The sequence below is a fragment of the Glossina fuscipes genome, unplaced genomic scaffold (assembly GCF_014805625.2).
Source record: "Glossina fuscipes isolate IAEA_lab_2018 unplaced genomic scaffold, Yale_Gfus_2 61541, whole genome shotgun sequence".
Taxonomy (NCBI): domain Eukaryota; kingdom Metazoa; phylum Arthropoda; class Insecta; order Diptera; family Glossinidae; genus Glossina; species Glossina fuscipes.
Window position 1 is genome coordinate 100,115 of NW_024003752.1, and position 24,689 is coordinate 124,803.

At 34.8% G+C, this 24,689-nt stretch overlaps 1 protein-coding gene across 7 annotated transcripts in view; it reads right to left on the reverse strand.

Annotated features, from left to right (window-relative positions):
- Window positions 1-24,689, reverse strand: part of LOC119643708 — a 130,462-nt gene that overhangs the window by 65,736 nt on the left and 40,037 nt on the right. For all 7 annotated transcript variants that reach the window (XR_005248383.1, XR_005248384.1, XM_038043137.1 and 4 more), the window contains 3 exons: window positions 20,084-20,214; window positions 19,860-20,026; window positions 19,304-19,798 (listed from right to left, as the gene is read on the reverse strand). Coding sequence is in view for 5 of the 7 variants with exons in the window: in XM_038043137.1 (XP_037899065.1) it covers window positions 19,304-19,798; window positions 19,860-20,026; window positions 20,084-20,214 (793 nt within the window). In the remaining 2 variants the exon portion in view is untranslated. The remainder of the gene's footprint in view (window positions 1-19,303; window positions 19,799-19,859; window positions 20,027-20,083; window positions 20,215-24,689) is intronic.

Sequence of the window (24,689 nt, forward strand, 5' to 3'; positions counted from 1 at the left end):
GTTTTCCGTTCCTGACGCGATTTGGGAATAATGAGTAATCTAATGTCTACTCTATTTCCAATCTCTCTTCAAGATTTTTTGAAAAACCATATCGCGGCATTAATGTATACAAAGTTGACTGCGCTTCTGAAATCAAACAAGAGGATATTTTGACTATAGTTCAGGTGCTTAATAAAATGATTCAATTCAAGATATGTTTTTCTTCACATCCTGATGGCATTCTTTCAAACGCACTCAAATATTCACCTTTAAAAAAGCTTGCATTTATATTTAATGAAAGTTTCAAAGAAGATCTAGATCCACTTTAAAAATAGTAACACACATACCTGTTCGTAAAGTATATATTTGATAACTAGTTGTAGTAGATAAGAAAATAAATGAAGTTGGTAACTAGATTAATTTAACAATTTAGCATTATACTGAGTTAATCAAAGCATTAGTGACAAAAGCACATATTTCTTCAATTATGACGTTTATAACTTCTTTTCAACGAGGATTTATCGTTCCACCTCCACTACCCTTGAATGAACCAGTCACATTCATCAACATCTTACTGACCATAAACAAGCAGATTTTATCTACATTTTCAATTTATTTTTGCACGGCGTTTACATTCTCCTCCTTCTCCTCTCCTACATTCTCATTGCTCGCGGAATTTATCAGTTGCATGTGGCTTATGCCACATGGCGGGGCGTTCTGAGCCGAGATGCTATCGCCCGACGGAAGTCATCGAGTACTTTTAGTCTCCGCATAGACCCCGAAATTTAGTCCAGCATTTTCAGTCCCGAGGACTGGAGTCGGCTGTGATGCCAGCGTTGACCGCGCTATTTCGGTCAATTCTAACGACAATTGAAGAAACTAATCTTAGAAACATATCTAGCGAGAAAGCATTAGATCTGACTCCGACCAACGCTAACTTAAGCTGCTATCTGATGGGGCATGTACCGAGCCAGACCATCAAAACATTATGTTTGATTTCGTGGCCACCGCGAATTCACGCCGAACTTACCAAGATCCAAAATATATGTAATGGGAATCGCTCCGCTTTCGTCTTCCTAACAATGCGTAAAAAATTGAACTTGAAAAGCAACATCTGCACTGGCTGTAAAAAAACAAGCAACACAGGAACAGTATAATATAAATCCAAAGGGCATATCGAATTAATCTTTGACAAAACAGTATATTAGGTAAACACAGATTTCCAGGCTAACATTATATCGAAACAAAGTGTAAGGAAGCGTTCTGCTTCCTTACTAATTACCACGTAAATCAATTAATAATAGGTATATAAGCATAGCCTTTCCTATGCTTATCGGCAAGGCATTTTTGGGTCCCTAGGTCTGAGACGGTTAATAGAGAAGTAATGAATTCACATAACTAACGGTCACCAAATCATACGATTTGGTACCTACATCAGCAATGATAGGGAAACGAACAGAAGAATAGGCATACACACAAGGATAGCGAGTCTAGCACTCACGAACCTAACGATTAACAAATGAGGCGATTTGGTACCTAGAGCAGCAATGACAGCGAAACGAAAATAGAAGCAAGCATAGTGCGTCTAGCACTCACATACCTAACGGTTAACAAATCAGGCGAATTGGTACCTAGAGCAGCAATGACAGTCAAGCAAGCAGAAGGTTAGGCATATGAACAAGTATAACAATAGAATAGACATAAGTTAGCATGTAAGAGAGTATTAGTACTAAGTTATGTATAAGTAGTTTCATGCAACTCGTAACTAAGGTTGGGACAGCAGCCAACCTAAGTTAAGCATACGTATAAGTATAATACCTCAATACACATGTAAAGACTAGAACATGTTTGTAATGAAACAAGCGAGCGAGACTTCGACTATAAATGAGTGTCTCATCACACGAAATTTTTCAATTGTGTCATAGCCGCCTAAGGTAAGTGTGCACGGACAATTTGACAAGTTGACCTTTATGAATAGTCATTTTTTTTTTTTTTTGGACTTTACTGATAGGGGATGTGCTGGCTTAGCTGTTAGTCGCCATCCCTGAAGGACTTTTATGACTACTGACTTTACGGATAGGGGATGTGCTAGCTTAGCTGTTAGTCGCCATCCCTGAAAGACTGAGGCGCATCTTTTTCTTATTCCTACATACGAATAGCCAACCAGAGACAAACCGTGGGCCCAGGGAGCCAAGGCAGCTATGACAAGTATCCGTTTTTTTGCAGTAATCCGCGATAATACAAGGAAAATCTCCAACCACGTGCGCATCAAACCGATCATAAACGCTTGAATTGTGTCATAGCCGCCTAAGTAAACCGCAATAGTCCAAGGGAAAATCTCCTACCACGTGTGAATCAAAGACCGGTTTGTAAGTAATCCGCGATAGTAAGAGAAAAGAAAAACCTCTAGCCACGTGTGCGTCAAATCGTTCGTCGGGTCACCTCGCTGGTTCCTTTCCAACTCTCTACAAATCGCTGCTCACCTCGTATACAAAATAAAAGCAACTTAAGAACACCCTCGAAGATCCAAGACTTTTCTTAGAAATTATCTTGGAAGGAGCCTTGGAGTGGCTGAGTTCTACCCCGGCCAAGAAGGCACGTTACAAAAGAACAAATAATTCGAATGCTCAGAATGTATTACAAACATATATAATATATATAAGTTTATAGCATTTTCGGGAAAAATTTACTAGCAATTGGTAACGCAAATTGCGTATTTTCATACAAAAAAAAAAAAAAACAAAATAGAAACAAAAGTTGCACAGAATTTTATATTTTGGATGTAGAATTTAAAAAGATAACTGGCTTTGAAACGGTAACCAATATGCAGCTTGTTAAACAAGTAAATATTCCTTCTTATAAGATCATCACTGAAAAATATTCGTCAGCGTTACTGGCGTTTTGCTTCCTTACTAATAAAAAATCCGTCCGCATAATTGTCTGCCCTTAGTACGAAATATCAATTACTCTTAACCCATTAAATTCTAAAAGCAGCTGGTCACTCTGTCCGATCGTGCGCAAGATTACATGTGAAAGTATAGGTACGTCTCATCTCGTTATTGTAGGTGGGATATAAAGTTATATAAAATATGTTTTCTTTAATATTCCTATTTTTCTCTACACTATTGTGATATAGTCCCTCTCTTGTACAAATTTAAGGGAATCTAGGTTTATTTATAGAAATAAAATAGTAAGAAAAAGAGAAAAGCCTTTTGTATTAGAGTTATGCAACTTACTTTGTACGTATTTTCCTTTCATTATTTTGTATGTCTCGAAACATAAGCCGGTTTGTTACAATATATTAACGTTTGTATGCATAACAATCCTTTCCGAAGGAAACATGTTAAAATTCTCTTTACAAACATGTTGCAAACCTTAGGCAACATGCCTATTATTAAGTGGACATCATATACACCTACGTATTTGTTTTGCTTCTATATATACTAAAATTTAACTCAACGCTCACTTATTTTATTAATAAGATACAACTAGCTATTGTTATTATTTAAGCATTAACGATCACAAATTTATTTCGTTCCCATATGTATGATGACTTATTTCAACTATAAGTAGCATACATATTATGCAAGGGCACATACCTAACGCTTTTGCGGTTTACACTTGTTGGTGTTTTAAGCAAAATCATGTACCTAGAAGTTCACTTGTCTATTAACAGTTCCGTTAGCTGGCAAGGGATGTTACATGAAATTTTTTTCGGTTTAACCGACACACATCCAATATATTACACGTATAAACGCATACCTCATGATCTTACATTCTCTATATTTATATTTCTTAGCACTCTAGTGCGTCCTAAATGCGATATCATATACTTGTGTGTTAACAGTCAACCTACATAATTTGTGGTGGTTTTCGTTACACGCATAGGAGTATATGTAACTGCCTTCTATGTTGTACCTATTGTGTCATATATGTCGACACCATGGACCGAAACGCTTACATGTAGACACACATTCTAATATACTTCATTATTTCTTACATAGACACATACATAATGAGCTACATACCCTATATTTATTTCCGCTTCTCGCAATCGAGATCACAGACTTAACACGGTCACCTCTTTATTAACAAATTAAGACTAGTCTATTGAAATGTTCTCATAAATTAGGGTTTAACGGTTATATATTTTAATATTTATTTTGTTACAGACCCATTGTTTCAATATATATACATGTTGATTTTTCACTGTAAGTGGTACATATCATGCATAAGCACTTACCTAATGGTATACATAAGGTAGCATTAATATAAGATATACGTAAGAGCATTATTATAACCTCCGTAAACAGTGATATTGGAACACATACATTATATAATGCGTGCTGCCCTATAACAGGCATAGCATGTGTAACAGGACGACGATGGTGGTCGCGGCTACAAACAAGCGTGCCACAACACACCCAGCATTTCATTTTTGTTACAGCAGCCAAAGAGGGAAGAGATATCGGACAAAATATCTCTTTGTGTTTGACTTTACCCACAGGGATATTTTTTGTGACTTACGGATAGGAAATGGCAGGTTCAGCTTAGCCATCATTCGTGAACGACAGAACGGTACTTGACTTACGGATAGGGGATGGCAGGCTCAGCTTAGTCATCATCCCCGAACAACTGACGGAACCACTCTCTTTGTGGACCCTTCGAACGGTTAGGAACAATAAAAGCAAATAGAATGCCGGTAAGAACGGACCAGTGGCCTATTTGGGCCAAGATTGGCTGTTGCAACATTTCCTGCATATTTTTGTGAAATTTCCCGCAGAGCTCGGTAAGGAGGAAAAGCGGAAAATAATATCGAAGGAATAAAAGCCGATAGCCTTAGATGCTAGTGCTTTTAAGAGTTTAGTCTTAGAATTTATTTCTCTGGCGAATTAATAATAATAATAATAATAATAATAATAATATCGAAGGAAAGAACTGAACTGTCGGGTAGCGAATCACCACGCTGGTTTTCTTCCTTTCTCTTCTACACAAATTTCTAATCGTATACGATATACCCTAATTGTAAATACGATGAATATTCAGATTCCTCGTAAACAATAAAAATATAATTTCAACGAAAGTACGAAGGTCCAAGAGTTTTTTTAATAAATTTTCTTGGAAAGGGACTTCCTGGGTAGTTCTGAGCATACCCCGAGTAAGAAGACTCGTTACACTGGCTTAGATCTTTTAGAAAGGAAATGTTTATTTGTATCAAGTATATCGCCCGTTATGAAAACACGTCGTAAAATACCATCTTTATTGCAGAAAGAGCTAAAAAGGACCTGAAAAGAATGGAGCAAATTAATGTGATAAACCCAGAATAAGTACCAACTGTTTGCGCCAATTCTATAATTTTGGTAAAAAAGACTCATGAAAATTAGGTATATATTTGGCGGCTAAATAAAATAATATGTAGACCACACTACTCGTTTTCCAACATAGAAAATTGTAAAACCAAACTCAATATAGCGAGATTCTTCAGTCTAGGTGCCAATAGTGGGTTTTGGGTAGAGTCCTTAACAGAATTTTCCTCTAAATCATACATATTTATTTCGGATTATATCGATTCGTGAGATTGCTTTTCGGTAATAACGCCGCAACCTACATATTTCATGCGGAAATGGTTAAAATAATTGGGAATATACTAGTATTAAAAATTTATATATGTAAATTTTTAAAACATTTATATATGTATTTATATATGTAAATTTTTAACACTTGCATATAAGCAACTTGAACCTAATAAAATATTGGACAAGTCCTCAGAGCAGAGCATAGAAAATGTTTTGAAGTTCAATAAAGATAAATCAAACTTGTTTAAATAATTAACATTTCCTGAACATGATGCAGATAGTGACAGGAAGAAAACCAAAGCCATGTAACATATGTCCGCTCTGACCAACATTGAATAGTTACAGCGTTTTTTAGAAATGATCAAGTACTTAGGCTCATTCATTGTAAACTTATTCACAAAAAATTAAAAATTTGCGACGCTCACTTAAAATTAACGTTCAGTGGCATTGGAGCCATATTCGAAAATCTAAACACAGAAATTATACGAGCAACAGTTTAAAGGTTAATCCGCGTAAGAAATTAATAATATGAACTCCCAACTAGCGGTGAGTACCGCTCTTAAAAATCCTGCTCAAAAATAATACCATGTAATCAGTTTGGTCTTCTTTCTATATATTCGTCAATTAACTTATTATTACCTGGCTGATGAAAAATATATAAAATTCCATACCTATGTTGACGCTAAGTATAAAGTACGTGTCCAAATAATAAAGTAGTTCATATATTATTACGCCAATATCTTTTTTAGAGGAGGAAAACCTCTTTGGTTGCTCAAGGGACCACAATCTCGTTAAAAACATCGTCGATGCGGATGGGACGTGCCACTCCTCCAAACATATAAATGGCAAAAACCAGATAAAATAAGCTCACTTAAGCGGAACACAAAAAGCTTGGTTCCACAATTTACTAGGTTTTGGAAGCCAGACTTTTAATCTAGATTGGAAAAAGACCAAAGCGAGGCAAAAATCAGCAATTGCCCAAGTCATAAAGACTTGTTAGCCTTAATCGTTTTCTCTTTAAAACAATGAAAAACACTTTAGACAATTTTATAAAAGAAACCTATTGCACAAACATATATTTGGCTAAAAAATCGGCTAATCTAGTACGACGACATTTCATGTGCTAACGAACACCATAGAAAGCGCAATAGTGGCCAAAAAAGTGGTCCATATCGCCTTCATTGATGTACATGGAGCTTTTGATAAGCCGTCGTACAGGGCTGTTGGGAAAGTTCTGAAGAACAGAAATATTTCGAACATGATTGCCAATTGGCTAGTCGTTATACTGAATTCCGGACTCATTATCGCTATGGTAGCAAAGACGTCTGTAATAATTAGGGCCCGCAGAGGATGATCTGAAGAAGATCTGTGTTTGCGTGGTTCCAAACTTGGAACCACATTGTGCTAAGGAAGCACAATGTGTTGTACATAATACTGGTAACTAATGAATGTCAGCAAGCCTCTTAGAGCATAGTAGAAAAAAACGCCAACCGAAAAGATTTATAGAATCTTTCGGCGTAGTGTTCAAGTACCTGAACTACAAATGAGCGACATAGATCTTAGTGCTGACCTCTACACAGGCCATAATTCTCTCAGGTGCCATCTGCCCAAAGGGTCAATAGAAATGTCCACTCACATCCTATAAGAATATCAGGCCAACTGCAGTATCAGATATAGGCGTTTAACGAACATTTCATAATGTCATGATATAAAATAATAATTGATGTATTAGTTCAAATTGCTAGCAAGGTCGCTGGCTTAGCACCATACATTATGCCGCAAAGTGAGTACTGCGTGGTCTTCTCCTTGAAGGTTTAAAAAATGTATTTTGATTCCTATTGACTACTTTTTTCATTTTAGGTCATATAACTTATTGCGAAATTCCATCCCCCATTCTTTTAATATTAATTTGGAGAAAAAGAAATCCATTATTTTTATATGAACTTCAGAACTTTATTTAACATGCTTCGGATTGTCCGATTTGGGTCAAATATGCACCGTTTTGTTGTACGACTTGTTGCCATTTTAAAGGTAACTTCAAAATGCCTCTCTCATAGAAGTCCTGGTCTCTATTTGCAAAAAACTCTAGTAGTCGATTTTCACAATCCTCCCTAGATTCCAATTTTTTATCATTAAAAAAATTTTGCAATGCAAGCAAAAGATGATAATCGCTTGGTGCCAAGTCCGGACTGTAAGGCGCATGCATTAAAACTTCCCAACCAAGCTCCCGAAGTTTCTGGCGAGTCACTGTAGATGTGTGTGGCCTAGCGTTGTCCTGGTGGGATACGACACCTCTCCTGTTGGCCAATTCTGGCCGTTTCTGGTCAATCGCTGTATTCAAACGGTCCAGTTGTTGACAGTAGAGATCAGAATTTAGCGTTTGGCCATATGGAAGCAACCCATAATAAATAAGCCCCTTCCAGTCCCACCAAATGCATAGCAAAACCTTCCTGGCCGTTTCAGGTGCTTCACCGCTCTTTGACCACGATCGTTTTCGCACAGGGTTATCGTATGTGATCCATTTCTCATCTCCAGTCACCATCCGTTTAAGAAATGGGTCTATCTCATTCCGTTTGACCAAGGCTTCGCAGATGGAAATTCGATCCATCATGTTTTTTTCTGTTAATTGGTGTGGCACCCAAACATCGAGCTTCTTTTTGAATCCAGCTTTGTATAAATAGTTTAAAACTGTTTTATGGTCGATTTTTAGCTCTTGGGCGATGTTACGACTGCTAATATGCCGGTCAACTTCGATCATTTCTCCGATTTTATCGACATTTTCGACGACCGGCCTACCTGTGCGAGGTGCATCTTTAACATCAAAAATTCCTGAACGGAATCTACGAAACCAAAATTGCACATAATTGGCTGTTACAGTATCGGAACCATAAACACCATTGACAATTTTAGCCGCCTGGCTTGCATTTTCGCCTTTGTCAAAGAAAAACTGTAAAATGTACCGAATTTTCTCTTTGTTCACTTCCATTTTTAACACGCTGTAACTCACAACTGCATGCACCAAACAAAAAACAGCAAAAGAATTTTTTTTACTGCGAAATGTACAGTATGTAAATGTACAGTATCGGCAATTGTTTGATCGATACTTTACGAGAAATCTATCAGTGCAGCCATCTATCGAAAAAATAATGGATTTCTTTTTCCCCAAACTAATATTTGCTTTGATATGTACGTCACCTTTTCAATTAATTTCATTTCATTTCAACTATTTTATATTCAGCTAGAGTTTATGAGTTAGAGTTTATGAATCATGAATTCATATACAGTTACTTACAAACTATAATACCAGATATTAACTATTATTATTTCTTAACTCAATATCTTATACAACGTTAAACTATGAAACCTATAAACTTGTAACTTGATGAACTTAACATGGCCAACGATAAAAAAATGAAGAAAAATTATAGAGAAAATTAAAATCTATAGTTACTATACCATGTAATAATTCAGTAAATGAAGAAATACATAACTAAGCATTGAAGAAAAAGTGAGATAAATACATTTATATATGCAAAGATTTTAAGGAAGAGTGTACAATACGGATTATATAAAGACTTAAGGATTATATAAAGACTTAAAGACTTAAGGAAGGATATATATAAAGACTTTAAGGAATTTGTACAATACGGATTGAATTCTAAGCAATGGATCAGACAAAGAGAATAAGTGATATCGATCACTTAAATTTCTGCTAGTGATATTCATGCATACTCGTAATTATATCTCCGTAAATTAAGCTTAACCACATAACCAATTGCGACTCAGATCCCAACTAAGAACTCTCAAAGCGGACAGCAAGAAAGCTATTGACGCATTTTCTAGGATTGGCTTCATACAACTAATAAGTAGTGCCTTGGTAACATACGAGTCCAAAAATTTCTTGCACGATCATTCGATAAGCCTAAGAAGGTTCTTCGATTTATTTAGTGCGTGCGCGTGACCAAAATGAAAAAAAGGAGATACTGTATTGTGGCCACATATGCGCGTCCACATGAAGTGTGCCCTAAATTAAACATGCAAACAAAGAAAGAAAAAAGTGAAGACGAAAAGAAAAGAAACAAAATATGACACACACCAAAACTGTCGAATTATACTGCCTACAAACCTAATCGAAAAACATATGCAGCGTTTCAATCGCTCTATGCTGTTCAGAGACAAGCCAAAATACCTCGGCAAATAAAGGACTGAACTAATTTGGCGTTCTCAAGCCGAACAGCTTAGATTACATAGGGAATTATCTACAAGTCTCTATAGGAGGAGATCTTGTAACTACATTCACCTTTTGGATTGCCAATCTCTATCTACTCCTCTATTACACTCATCATATTTTACAATACATTATCCAAGCGGACCCACTGAATGTGATGAAATGTGTGTCGAGATGCACCTCATATACACTGAACAACTTTAAGTCAGATTGTAGGGTGCGGGAATATTGGAACGCACTTAACCAAAAAAAAAATTTGATGTCATCGTATACATGAGTATATTCGAATGACGTATGACTGATGGTAAGTCCAAGGTAAGACGTGGTTAAGGTGTAAAGCAAAGACGAGAGGCCGCAGGTGGTAGCCTGGAAGAATCCCAAACTCAACAATCATAACTTTCAATACGACGGATCTAAATGAGACAACTTGAACTTTATGTTTTTAATACGAAGCAATCAAATTCAGAAGATACGGAGATTCAGAATTATAAGTTTATGATTTACCTTAACCAACGTTTCACTATAATCGGTGTAGATTACAACGGTTTGAAGATGATTGGAAACCGCTTTGTTTATTGACCATGATAGTACAAAAGGTGGACGTAGAACTTCCTTCAACGAATCCATGTCAAGCAGGCGATATAGTTGATTTCGCGATGAACATTACTCGTCGCGCTATTAGGTATTCAAAAAACTTTAGATAAACTTCTGCAATTATCGACCAAGTGCTTGTTAGGAACTTTATTAGCAAACTTGAAAAATGTAGAGCTATTCGACACTTAAGTTCGCTGGAAAAATGCTGCGTACATATTGCAAATAATAGCGATCAGGAAAGGCAAAGTTTTAAGAAATTCCGTTACCTTTCTTTTAGAATTAATGAAGTACAAAACGAATTTAATCATCTTTTTCAAGTATTAAAATAACTTAAACACCTCCTTATATCAATCGTAATTTTTGAATTCACAATTTACTAGCGGCCGCAGGACGAAACTAATCTGGTATGCAACCGACGGTAACCTTGTTGAATGCTTTCGAAAATTCTCTTTCCTGAAATTCCTGATTGCATTCTTAGCAAATTTGTCACTAAATTATTGTTTACTTTCAAAGGGTGTTGCAATATTTTGTTTGAGTCATTAATTTTTTGAAGCTAAGCAATTCGGCGTATTGCTTTTAAAAACAATTTTTTTTTTTATAATATAAATAAATAAATAAAATAAACCGTCGTTGTCATTTTGCCGTGTTGAGAAACTGTTGACAAGACATACTTTTTGCCAGAAATTAAATCGTAAAATAGATAATTAAGAACTGAGAGATAAATGTGAGTTTTTTTATGAAATTGTAGACCAAATAAATGTACATTTTCTGCTGCTTTCCCACCTTTCACATTAATGTTAAATTGTCATTCATAATTAATGATGACATGATAATAAAGTGTTGTGCTTGCTGCATCGAGATTTGTTAATACTAATTTCTTTTTTTAGCACTTAAATTGTCATTACCAACTCCCGAATTTATAACTCCAGACCTTATCAGTGTAAGCTTCGATAAAATAAACAAACAATATTTAGCAAAACTACGCCAGAAAGGTGAAACATTGCATTATTATATTATTGCCCTACAAAACACTAACTCAGCAAAAGCATTTTTAATTAAAACAATAGTCATTGCCAAGCATACATTATTACGTGATGCAATTCATGGCGATTTAAGTATATAACTCATATCTCCCTGTTCAATTGTCAACTCACGATAGGATTTTACAATTTTGTAGGAAATGGTGCTTGTGTAATCGAAATACATGTTTATTTTTGTGGCATATGTTCAACACATGTGAATCTAGGAAGCTTTGAATACTCTTCCACTATAAAAATTCTGTTAATGCAAGAAATCACATGACTGCTTTCACGTTGTTGAATCTTAATTCAACTTCTACATCCGTTTCGTCGGTTGCGTCAAAAAGAAATCTTACTCGACGTGTGTCTAGTATGCTCACTGTAGATCTCAATTCTCTATCAGTAGGTGTACCGATTAGTAATAAACGGACCAGTGCTAGACACTAATTCGTTACACTTAGTAATTGAAAATATTTCTATGACAAGTAATAACAACTTAGAACGTTTAGATCTACAGGTTTCTAATACTTTTGCTAGCTAGTCAAAACGTAAACATCGATGGTGCCCCTTCAAACAATCAATATTCAAACATGTTCATATATCCCATTGCAAGAAACATATTGTTAAAACCAACAATAAATTTACTTGCATTTACTTAAAAATTATTGATAAGTAATTAAATTTTTTTTTTTTATAAATTGTGTTCAAACGCAATGGATTGAATAGGTTGTTTGATGCTGAACCGAATCTCTTCACTAATAGTTTAAGTTGTAGTAATATTTCGAAAGCTACTTGTCGAGCATTAGCACATGGCCCCCTGAAACAATTTTCTCCTCAATTTTTTAATTATATATCCTATCAACATTTGTGATTCTTAAAAAATAACTTAATTTATTTAAGGCAAGTTAACGATGTTGAACGCAACAATGGCTTCGTCTCATTAATGCTTCAAACTTAAGGACGTTGATACTTCTGTAGACTATTTTCATAACACCTCAAGGTCTGTTACTATTTCCTGTGTACCCCTAGTCACATTCGCTCTTCAACTGTATGGTCGTAACCCGTGTTGATTCTTTTTTTTTTGAAAGTTGAGTCAAGCTGGATTAAGCCAATAAGATTTGCGGGTTATATGTCCAGGTAATAAACAGTAGTAATTATTAGCAAGACATGTATATGAGACACAAAAGAGAAAAAATGTAGCCATGAGAGCTAAAGCCGTTGTATTAAGGTAATTGTAGATTGTTGAGTTGTTGAAAGTGACGTAGAGTTGCAAACTTTGGCTGAAAAAAAAGAATGTTATAGAGATAAATTATGATTAAACGTAAAAAAAATTATAGTGAACTAAAAAAATAAATTCGCTTTTCAAAAAAAGCAAGTTAGTTCCCCGATATGGAGTACATTTGTTGCTGCAAAGAGATTGAGGAGGCTACTATATACCTTGAAAAAGCTTAAGGACTTCTAATACCATCAAGGTATAGCGTGAGTCATTTTTAAATATACTTTATCATGAGTGTGACCATTCATGAACCCATAAAAAATTTTGGTTTCCCAGAAATTAGAGGAAACCTCTGATAAGGCTTTAAACTTAAATGTGGGATCTATTTTACATAAAAGGGGATTGGCACGCGCAATCACTTTAAATTCCATAATTAGTTGTTGAAAGATATGGTCATTCATTCATTGGGAGTACATTTTGTGCACGACATTGTACGATCAACTTGAGCCCTTTCTTCGTGAAAGTCAGCTTTTAAAAAAAGTCACAATGACAAGGGCTAAATCAGGGCTAACTTAGGAGTATCAGAAAAAACAACAAATTTTTAATACTATCCCTAATAGCTACCTTAATAGCATGTCTGATGGCAAACAATACAATAAAAGTCGAGGAAAGTTCCTCCGCAATTTTGACTTTACTATTGACTATTTCAGACAGATGCTTCATTATTGAGAAGCTAGATACATTATGTCCAACAGAACCGTCAGTGGCATAAATATCAGAGCCGTTGTTGTAAAAAAAATAGAAAGCTATTCTTGGCATAAGATACTCATACAAGAAAGATTGACATATTGTTTCGAGGTAGAGATTGATTTGTGGATATTCATAAAGAGTCTATATCTATTGGTAACAAAATCCCAGAGAGGGATTGAATTTATCTTGCCAAAAATATGAGTTTTTGATACAAAAATGTTTAGCTGCAAGAGACAGTATCACTAAGAGATAAAATTTTCTGAAATAAAGAAAGGTTCATTATCTCGAACTTAAATAACTCCTTAGCAATACAAAAGAGACCTATTCACCAGCAATGACATTGAGAAAATATTGAGGAGTTGAGAGCATCGATCTACTATGGTGTCTTAACATTCTCAATATATTTTGGAAAATTGCAAGATGTAGAATGTGCAAACTCAATTTTAGAACTGACGAAAGCTTTGTACATTATCAAGGCTTTTTTGGGTGGCACACATGACTGATTGTTAGTCATGAGTTAAATTGATAGTCTTTGATGGCTTTCTCATAATGCCCACGAAGTGTTTGGCTGTCATTTATAATCCTACCTAGAAATCGAAAAAAATTTCGCCTCATTAATTTTACTTCCTTTGATTAAATTAAGTTCCGCTGATAAATTTCAGAGTTAGAACCTTTGGCAAAATAAATAGTATTTGATTTTTCTACGATTAAAATGTGAATTAAGATCGAGACACACTAATTATTATCGAGAGATTATTCACTACCATTGAAATGCAGGAATTCACAGATACAATTAAGAAATCAACTGCATATGAAAAATATGAGTTTTGTCATCTTGACGATCATGCAAATTAACTGTCTATAGACTGAAGAGTACAGGGCTCGAGCAACTGCTTTGTGGGATGCCATCGTATACTTCAACTATGTCTGTACCCATTACCATGACACACTTGGATAAAAAGTTTAGCATCCAATCAAGTAATAAAATCATAGGAATTGCTAATGTCCAAGAAAAGCATAACAACCATCTCATCAGCTTTCTGTAGACTAGCTATGAGAAAAGTTAGTTCATTAACGCGCATATTCGCAGGTTTGCGTTTTTGAAACGCATAAGAACGAGGTGGAATAATGTTCCCAGTTTTCAAGAAATCCATTAGCCTCTCCTTCACCATGAGGTTAATAATCTTTGTAAAAACAGATATAAGCGAAATGGGCCTGAAGTTGGTTAAATCATTTAAGTCTTTACTTGCTGAATGGGAACAACTTTGATACATCCCACATCTAAGGGTATAAAGTTAATAGATCAGCAGTTATAAATTGCAAGCAACAGGATAGCTGAGCTACCCCCAGATAGTGATCTGATCATATCATACTTAAGTCTGTTACAACCTGCAGCGGTAGATCTCTTTCGGCAATGTAAAACATACGTTAATTCACGCAATAAGAAGAGTATATTGTTAAGACTACTGAACGGAGTTCAAGGTATTGTAATCTGAGTGACACTGGACACACTTGAGCACATCTAAATATCTTTTACTATCATGGTCGTTCCATACGGCACAAGCATTTAATTTTTGACTAAAATATCGATGACTATTGATATAATTTTAGATAAAACACCAGTAGCAGTTGCCACACAGCTCTTTAATCATGACAGCTGTATGCGTCCTTTTTGCTTTTCCAACTGAAGACCTCCATTCGTTCCCTGTTTTCACATATTGAATGAAGTTGGCTGGATTGGTGTATTTACTCATTTTATGAAATTTTTTATTTTTTAACGGAATTGCTGTAGCTATAAAATCAAATGGGAGAGTGTTGACTTTTGTCAGTTGAGACCTAAGTCGTATTCCAGTTGAATGACAAAATAGTTTAATTAGAAAAAGTTATATCCAAGACACTGCTCGTAGGGCCACCACTCCGGTTACAGTGAAAGGTACTATTACAATTATTTAAGACATTAAAACTGCTAGTGTTGATGGCATTTACAAGGATTTTGTGTTTGTTGATCGAGACTTGATCGCCATACAATCAATGTCTAGCATTGAAATCTCCAGCCAGAATCGCATTTTGTTCACCATCAAGAAAGTCACATAATTTGCGAATCTCATCATCAAAAGTTTGTCCAACAACACTGGGTCGAAAATAGCATGAAGCTATGAAAATATTCTGTTTAAGATTCATGGTTTTGATGATAACAATGTCTACAGGAGAATTATAGGAAATACGTTTGAAACCTTTTTTGACCGTTTGAGTGCCAGATGGTATTGAAAAAACACTGTCGAAGAATCCTAAACAGCGCAATCGCGCTTTCCCTATATATGTACGAAAATACCCAAGCAGCGCGATAGCGCTTGTTTAATTTTATGTCGAGAAATACCATTTTTTCATCACTTTTATTGCAGTTTGCGAAGTGATCGGGCGTACTCATCCGTATTCATCAGTTAATAATTCTTTTCATTATTAATAATTGTGTGTTTTAAAATGACTAGACGAAAAAGCGAACAAAGTAAGTGAAAAATTAATCTCGATGTTTCAAACAAAAAAGATCAAAAAAGATATTCATGCGTTTATCCTCGGCATTTTTACAGGTTTCAACAGATACAAAAAAATTACACAGCGTAGTACTGTCATACAAATTAATTTCAAGACTTGGAATGCCTTTGACAAATGAGAACAACCTGGTTATCAAGTTCCGATGGACCAGCAGATGAGGAAGTTAATTCAGCATTATGTCCAGCCATCCTCAATCTCGTCTTCTTATCAATATTATTCACAAAATAATCCTCAAAGTCATTTACATTTACAATAATTTGTTGTTGTATTAGCTGTTATGGATGCTATCCCGGGGCACATTTACCAAAAATCCAGAAGAAAAAAAAAAAAAAGAAAAGCTCTTTTATATTTTTTGTATATATATTATATAAATATAAAAGAGTTTTTCCTGTTTTGTTTTTTTTAAACGAGCTTACGAGATTCTAATTTAACATGCAAGTATAATTTTTCACTTGAAAAAGAAATTCTAAAGAATTCTATAAAACATTATTATTTTTTATTTTAGTTAAACACGTCAGAAAAAGGTTTCAGCTGCCGTTTTCTAAAATATGTCGTTTTGCTTCAAGTGTTAATTGAAGCGTCTAAGTCGCTCTTTGGGAGGCATTAGATGCCAACGCTTGCTCCACCTTATGATTCAGTAAATTGCATACACATGAGTTTTGATTTCACTACTAAGAGAAGGTGCTGTCCTAACTGACCAGTCTGGAAGAGCCGTCCTACTGGGCAGACCAAGTGCTTGATATACGTTTCATAGGCCAACTGAGGTTAATGATATTTATCCTCCTATTGCTGACAGGACAACAATAGAAGCATCTATTTCCTTTTTTTTTTTATTTTTTGTGGAGTCAGAAGTGGGTGGAGCGATAGTGCTCATCGCAATATATAAGTGGTGCCTAATCCCCCTATTCAAATAACTTCTTGAAACTTGAAAACTCCTGTGTGGGTTGTTTAAAATATTATCTATGTGGTTAAAATTTAGTACAGTTCATTTTTATGTCAAATTTGCTATCATACTTGTTAACTTTTTGTAAGAACAGCCATATAGGAGGAGGTTTTAAAAATTATCTATCTATTCCAAATCGCATCCATTTAATACTTCAAAATTTTGAAAGTTTAATGCAACAATACATGGATAGAGAGACAGAGAGAGAGAGGTAAGCTTTGCACAAACTTAATATACTTAATTGTTATGCCGACTTTACCAAACTAATACATGTTGAATACAGGATAAAATCACAGATAAATTCTGATATATAAATGACTAAAAGAAAGATAAAATCCTACAGTCAAGACATTATCAAAAGCAGTTGCAGAACGTAATCGACACTTTACTCACTTTTTTAAATCAAACTAAATGAAGAAGGCACATGGTCAGCATCAATTACAATTTGGGATGGGTTATTTTGATTCTCTGATTAGATTTATAAAAATTTGCTATACTATCACAGACTTATATATCGACGTGAGTTTGTGAGAGAAGCCCTATTAACTCTGTAATGCGTGGACCCTAAATATAAAAAATGAATTCGAAAATTAGCTAGTTGTTCATAATAAATAAATGAAGCTACTTAGTTTATAGTTATAGCGTAGCTTGGAAAATTATTTGTCTCCTATATCGTTATGTGAATTTTGCCTGCCCCATATATAAAAATTTCTGTTCCCAAGATGAGCACCAACAATTCAATTAGAGTTATAATAAGATCACAGTTTGTTTCATCATACTTATCAATCCAAGCTCGTTATAGCTTGAGCAAGCTGTCAGTTGGTGGTCGAAAGTTTGAAGCCATCCTGACTTGACTAAAGCTGCTATTTCTGATTAACTCTGCATACTGAGACAATCACCATTTTCTCTTCACTCATATAAGGATTAGATAAGAAAAGGACTATGCCTGGAGCCTGACCAAGTTAGCAATACCATTTGATACTGATATATAAAAATTAAATTGTAAAGTTTGGTTGTTTAAATTGAAACATGAATAACGATTTACTGAGTTTTCTCAGCTGGAAACCTTTTTAAAAAAATTCGCACAGAAAGCGAATAAGCGGTTTCGTTTTTAAACGACAACTCACACGAGATCAATTTCAAAGGAAGGACCATATTGCTTATACAAACATGCGAGCTTACAGTCAAATTTTTTTGACAACATCGCGTAACTAAAAAATATGCTAATATAATTACATAAAACCATCATGCAATGTGCAGAGAATGCAAACATACATTACAAAAATTTTTTTGTACTTTTTTGTATGCTTGATAATAGATGGTTAGCAACTGGACATCAGAACGCGAGATATACTACAAATATATTTCGGCGTATAATCTCAAAAGGCAAGAAGAGATATTTACATGTCCAAAATCCATGGTTAAATTTAAATTTTGACCCTATATTGCCATATAGCCATCAACAGCACGTCAGTGAAGTAACTACAGCTATTATGCAGCCGTAGCCTTACAGAGGAACGGAATCTCAAAGCAAGTACTGTGACCGACTGAAAAATAAAACAACAACCTAAAAAGGACTCGCACTGGAAACTAATATACAATTCTTTTTACATTACAGTAATGGTAAAACTGTAACACTTCACTGCACCACGAATTCATCATCGAGAATGCCTCAATGCTTGCCTTCGGCAAGCTCGCGAATAGTGAGTACACCCCAGGGGACTGTAGAAAAAGGAAATAATGTTTTCTCATAATGTCTACTTAAGAAGCAAACTCATTTTTGCACAACGAAAGTAACTCAAATAATTGTAATTAAACTAAAAAAGGAGCTCGAAGGTGATAGGTGTGTATACTTCAATCAATGTTTCCTCGATTCTTTAAAAAGGTGATTGAATTTATTTTCTGCCAAAAAGATACGGACTCCGCAGTTATATTAACTGGTTTGTTCCAAAAATCAGACATGAATTCTAAAACTGTATCACAACAGTGTTAAAGCGCGGAACACAGCTGTTTCTTAGACATATGTTAATGCATATCACGAACAACGAGTCGTTGCTTAAAATGTGATAACCGTACTCTCTTGTTTTTGTTTTGTCCTTATTCACACTTTTGTATCTAATAGCACTCACATAATACTAATAGTTTTTCTTAATATTATCACTGCTTTGCCTGCAATAAAATATCGGCTATTTGAGGTTTGCGGAATATTTACTTTGAGAACTTATGCCTGAGTTGCCTTTTCGAAGAAAAAAAATCTGTACCGAAATAGAAATGAAGCTCTTTATCTAATAAGCTACACCTTCTTGTTTTCTATTGCTGTGAAAATAAATTAGACAAAAGTTGCATGTTTTATCGCGACGTCAAGGTTAAATGTATAAATGATTACAATATTCTCCTCCTGTATGAGCCATATCTAGAGAATTCAAATAATTAGATAAAATTTACCATGTTCGGATTCGATTACGGCTTGTTGATACATTTCTTTAATGCGAGCTTGTTTACCCATGAACAAACGTGAGCGAATGTTCTGAATTTCTTGTTTTCGTTCTTCGCGACGTTCTTCTTTCGAGATGCCTTTCCCTAATTCAAAGCGTGTTTTTAAATCGTTTATTGTATCATCTAAATCTGTTCTTATGTTCCTGCGCTTCTCGTTATCTGTTAAACTTTCGTTAATGATATCTGACTCGTGAACTCTGTCTTGACCTTGGTTTTTCGAACCCCGAGCCAAATTTGAAAAATCTTCTTCAATCACGCGTGAACCTTGTTCCTGGAGGTTTTTTTTTTTAGTCGTTATAGAGGCACCGCGTATTAAATCGTCACCATTCATTGCAACATTAACAAGTCTGTTATCGGTGTGCCCAGCTTTCTCGAAAATATGAAATCGGGAGCGAACATTCAGTTGCTGAAGTTCTTCAAGCCCTAAGTTTGGTTTGTCGGAAGCTGAATTAAAATTGCAAGTTGAATTATCTGTACTTTTTCTTATGTTTTTTTTTTTACTTGCCTCTAAAGACATCTGATGGTAGCTCTGCCGGTTGATTCTCACGTATTATTAATTCGGGCTTGCATGGTTCTTCGGTCTCGTTGCATTCGGCGAATTTGGGGGCAAAAATCAATTTGAAGTGCACAAGACAGTATAGTACGCCCTCATGGCTCTGATAGTTGTCAACTCTAAAAAAATGTAAATGTGTTTATGTGTCTACATAATGCCCTACAATTTATACGCACTTGAGTTGTTTGGAGCATTTGTTACAACGGAAACATGCTTTGTGGTAAATTTGTCCTTCGGCCTTTATTTCCTCCATCTTATACACAGGCTTGCTGCAATATCTGCAGTTTGTTTGTTCCTCTTGGATGTTCTATATAACATAGGGAAAAAGAACAGAAAAAATATAATTGACAGAAATTTAAAATCCACTCGAGGAAAGTTATTCCATTGTTACGTGTGCTCATTATTCACCTAAAAATTTTTTATCCTTTATTATTTTTTTAATGTTAACCTATATTAATAACCACTTCTATAAGTATATATACTTACTAATTTCATTATACTTACTAATTTAGAAAGTATTTAGAAAAATTTGTAGTAAAATAAAGAACGTTGATTCTTTACTTTGTTATAAATATTTTCAATACAATGGTAACGAAGATAAGTTCATAAAACTTATTCCAATTTTTAATTTTATCTACCGTTATTAACAATATAAATTATTAAATTATAAATTAGTAAATTATATTTGAATTACAATGAACATTCTGATGTCCACGACCTGTCTATTAATAAAAACTCGATCTGTTATTTCCTTTTTGAAACTGCCGGCAAAATGTTAATTTTATGTATGATCTTCACGTATTGAAAGTAAAGCGGTGACGGATCAGCAGCTTTCCGATGCAGAGATTACCTGACGTAAAGCTTTAAAGTGTTTATAAAATTACACAATCTACTTTTTGTCAAGTCGTTTACTTTATATATGCGAAGATTGACCCGGCACAAACTATCCTTAAGACAGACAGAATTTCTTATGTTCTTTTTGGAGCCAAGATACACTTATCTAAAAGTAGCAGTAGGAAATTGTTCTTTTCTTTTGCGGACACGGTGTAGTAGGCACATACTAAAGTATGACAAGATTAGCAACTCCAACAAGTTGGCATGCCCGTCTGCTTAAGTTGCGTTTGCTTATTTGTTAGTTTGCTGTTTGCCCTTTGTCGTTCAATGTCCGGCATGTACATCGAGCGCACGGTGAAAAATCGAAGCCGCAATCCATAATGGACAAATTTTCTTTACGAAGTAATAATTTTGATAAGTCTGTGACAATCAAGATTAATAATAATTAATAATCAACGCATTCTAGGTATATTCCGCATCGAACTTCCCCAAAATGTCGCTATCATCATTTAATCATGTATGGCACAGTAATGAACTCAACTATGTTACGCCAACCTACGATTTGTAGACTCCCGACGCACCAAATACCAATTTTAGGTTGTTCTGTCTATCTTTATTAACAAAAACTAAATTATTTGGTAGCTCTTGGCAACTATTAGAGAATCGGAAATTGATGAGATCGATGTATGTGGCTTTGTCAGTTTGAGAGATGTTGGGGGGTTTTAAATCTTGCCTCTCGGACGCTCTTCAGACGGTTACGACTAAAAAAATGGCACGATGGCTTTTAATGAAAACACGTACGGACGAAACCGAAATTAGCAAACGATAATACCGTAAGCCCTTAGCCTTTCATTACGCGCCCTACCTCATAATCTCGTTCGGGTTATGATGTCTATGGAAGACTCTGAAGTTGGCTCCGATGAGCCGTAAACTATTTTAATTTCATAAGTTAAACAAATTTTAATAAAGATTAATTTTTATATTCCCATTTTAATTACAGCAAAAAAAAAATAAAAAGTTTAATATAATATATATATGAGTGTTAATCAATTGTTAGCACCTTTAATGTAATATTTATATATATATATATATATAAGAAAAAATAGGAAGTAATGAAAACTAGTTGAAGAAATATATAATATAATAATAGGCGTTCGTTACCTTTGTTGCACAACGTAATACATTTTTTTTTTAAACTTAATAAGTTATTTGGTTTCGCATAATGCTAAATAAGGTAATTTAAACCTGTAGATACAGTCACCAACATCTATTTTCTACCAAGTCTAACAACTTTTGTGCGTTCCGAATATTTTTAATTTATTGTATACAGACTGCTTTCTGATATATTGGATTGATGAGCGAAAATTAATTAAAATTCTTATAACAATAAGTTCTTCTCGCTTTTGTAATGTTTTTAACTTAGCAATTTTGGTTTATTAGGAATACATCTCTGCATGACCGAAGTTCGTACACGCCGACAGATTGTTTTGACATAGCTTTAGGCGCGGAAAGAGAGCGATAGATAACCAAAAACTTTAGAGGTTTTTGGTTTTGTGACGATGAGAAGAAAAGTAAAATTGTATGAGCTAAAATATGTAACAGTTTATGTGAATTTGTTCTGAAAATAAATGCTTTAAAACGGATTTGTGTTTTTGGTGAAGTTCCGGAAAACAAGTAATTTTCACATTAAGCGAAGATTTATTGAGTGAATGAGAAAAGAGCGCTGTGTTGCACATAGAGGTGATGTGTGAACATTGTTACAAGGTCTAGACTTTGAAAGGAATTTGTGTAACAGTACTATATTTAACGTTTATGTATTTATATATAATGTGAAATATTGAAACGTTATACTTGAAGTCTTACTATAAATCCGAAGAGCATTACTTCATTGAGATATATATTGACATGTTGAAAAATTCATTTAGCTTAAAATTTTTATTTAAAACTGCACCTGTCGAAAGTAAATAATATACTAATTCCTTAAAACTGAAAAGTACTAAAGAAAAGAAAAAGGTGTGAAAAAGCTGCTTTGTAAAATTGTCGAAATATGATACTACATGAAGAGACAACAGTAAAAGTAAAATATTTACAATTTATGACAATTCGCTAAGATTACTGATGTAAAAACAAAATAAAGGTATCAGTAAAATTTCCGCTAAAGTAATTCAAAGCAATAAAAAAGTGAAAGATTTCAAACCAAAAAATTTTTTTCACCCCCTTATATAAACGTGTATGTTAACTAAAATTATTAAAAGCCCCCATTATAACATTTCAACAGCGGTCAACAAAAGCCGCAGCAAATCCAATTACAGCGGGCATCTGTCGTATTTCGTATTTTCGTTATTATATGCACAACGTTTTCATAATCTGTTGTAGCAAACTAGCGGCACCCACGGTTATGCATTAGTTGCTTTTTTTTAAATATTCAACATGTACGTATATAAATGATTTATGATCGAGTTGAAATATGATTGATTTATAAACAAGCCTGTAAATTTTTTGGGTTGCTTCAAACTAGTAATCCATTTTTGTTTTCTTAAGTTTATCTGAAATCAAAATATATGCCTGTATTTTTTTTAGGTATTGCAAGTGATATGTATTAGAGGAGAATAAAAATAAGGAAGACAATATATATATATATTAGGTTAGGGAAAAAGAAATCCATTATTTTTATATGAACTTCAGGACTTTATTTAACATGCTTCGGATTGTGCGATTTGGGTCAAATATGCACCGTTTTGTTGTACGATTTGTTGCCATTTTAAAGGTAACTTCAAAATGCCTCTCTCATAGAAGCCCTGGTCTCTATTTGAAAAAATCTCTAGTAGTCGATTTTCACAACCCTCCCTGGATTCCAATTTTTTATCATTAAAGATATTTTGCAATGCAAGAAAAAGATGATAATCGCTTGGTGCCAAGTCCGGACTGTATGGCGGATGCATTAAAACTTCCCAACTAAGCTCCCGAAGTTTCTGGCGAGTCACTGTAGATGTGTGTGGCCTAGCGTTGTCCTGGTGGAACACGACACCTCTCCTGTTGGGCAATTCTGGACGTTTCTGGTCAATCGCTATCTTCAAACGGTCCAGTTGTTGACAGTAGAGATCAGAATTTAGCGTTTGGCCATATGGAAGCAACCCATAATAAATAATCCCCTTCCAGTCCCACCAAATGCATAGAAAAACCTTCCTGGCCGTTTGAGGTGCTTCACCGCTCTTTGACCACGATCGTTTTCGCACAGGGTTATCGTATGTGATCCATTTCTCATCTCCAGTCACCATCCGTTTAAGAAATGGGTCTATCTCATTCCGTTTGGCCAAGGCTTCGCTGATGGAAATTCGATCCATCATGTTTTTTTCTGTTAATTGGTGTGGCACCCAAACATCGAGCTTCTTTTTGAATCCAGCTTTGTGTAAATGGTTTAAAACTGTTGTATGGTCGATTTTTAGCTCCTGGGCGATGTTACGACTGCTAACATGCCGGTCAACTTCGATCATTTCTCCGATTTTATCGACATTTTCGACGACCGGCCTACCTGTGCGAGGTGCATCTTTAACATCAAAAATTCCTGAACGGAATCTACGAAACCAAAATTGCACATAATTGGCTGTTACAGTATCGGAACCATAAACACCATTCACAATTTTAGCCGCCTGGCTTGCATTTTCGCCTTTGTCAAAGAAAAACTGTAAAATGTACCGAATTTTCTCTTTGTTCACTTCCATTTTTAACACGCTGTAACTCACAACTGAATGCACCAAACAAAAAACAGCAAAAGAATTTTTTTTAATGCGAAATGTCACCTTTCCAACGAGCATAAATCTGAAATTGTTTGATGGATACTTTACGAGAAATCTATCAGTGCAGCCATCTACCGAAAAATAATGGATTTCTTAATGTTAATGTTTCGTTTCTGTTTTTCTTTGTTGTAATGCGATGAATCACGAGTAA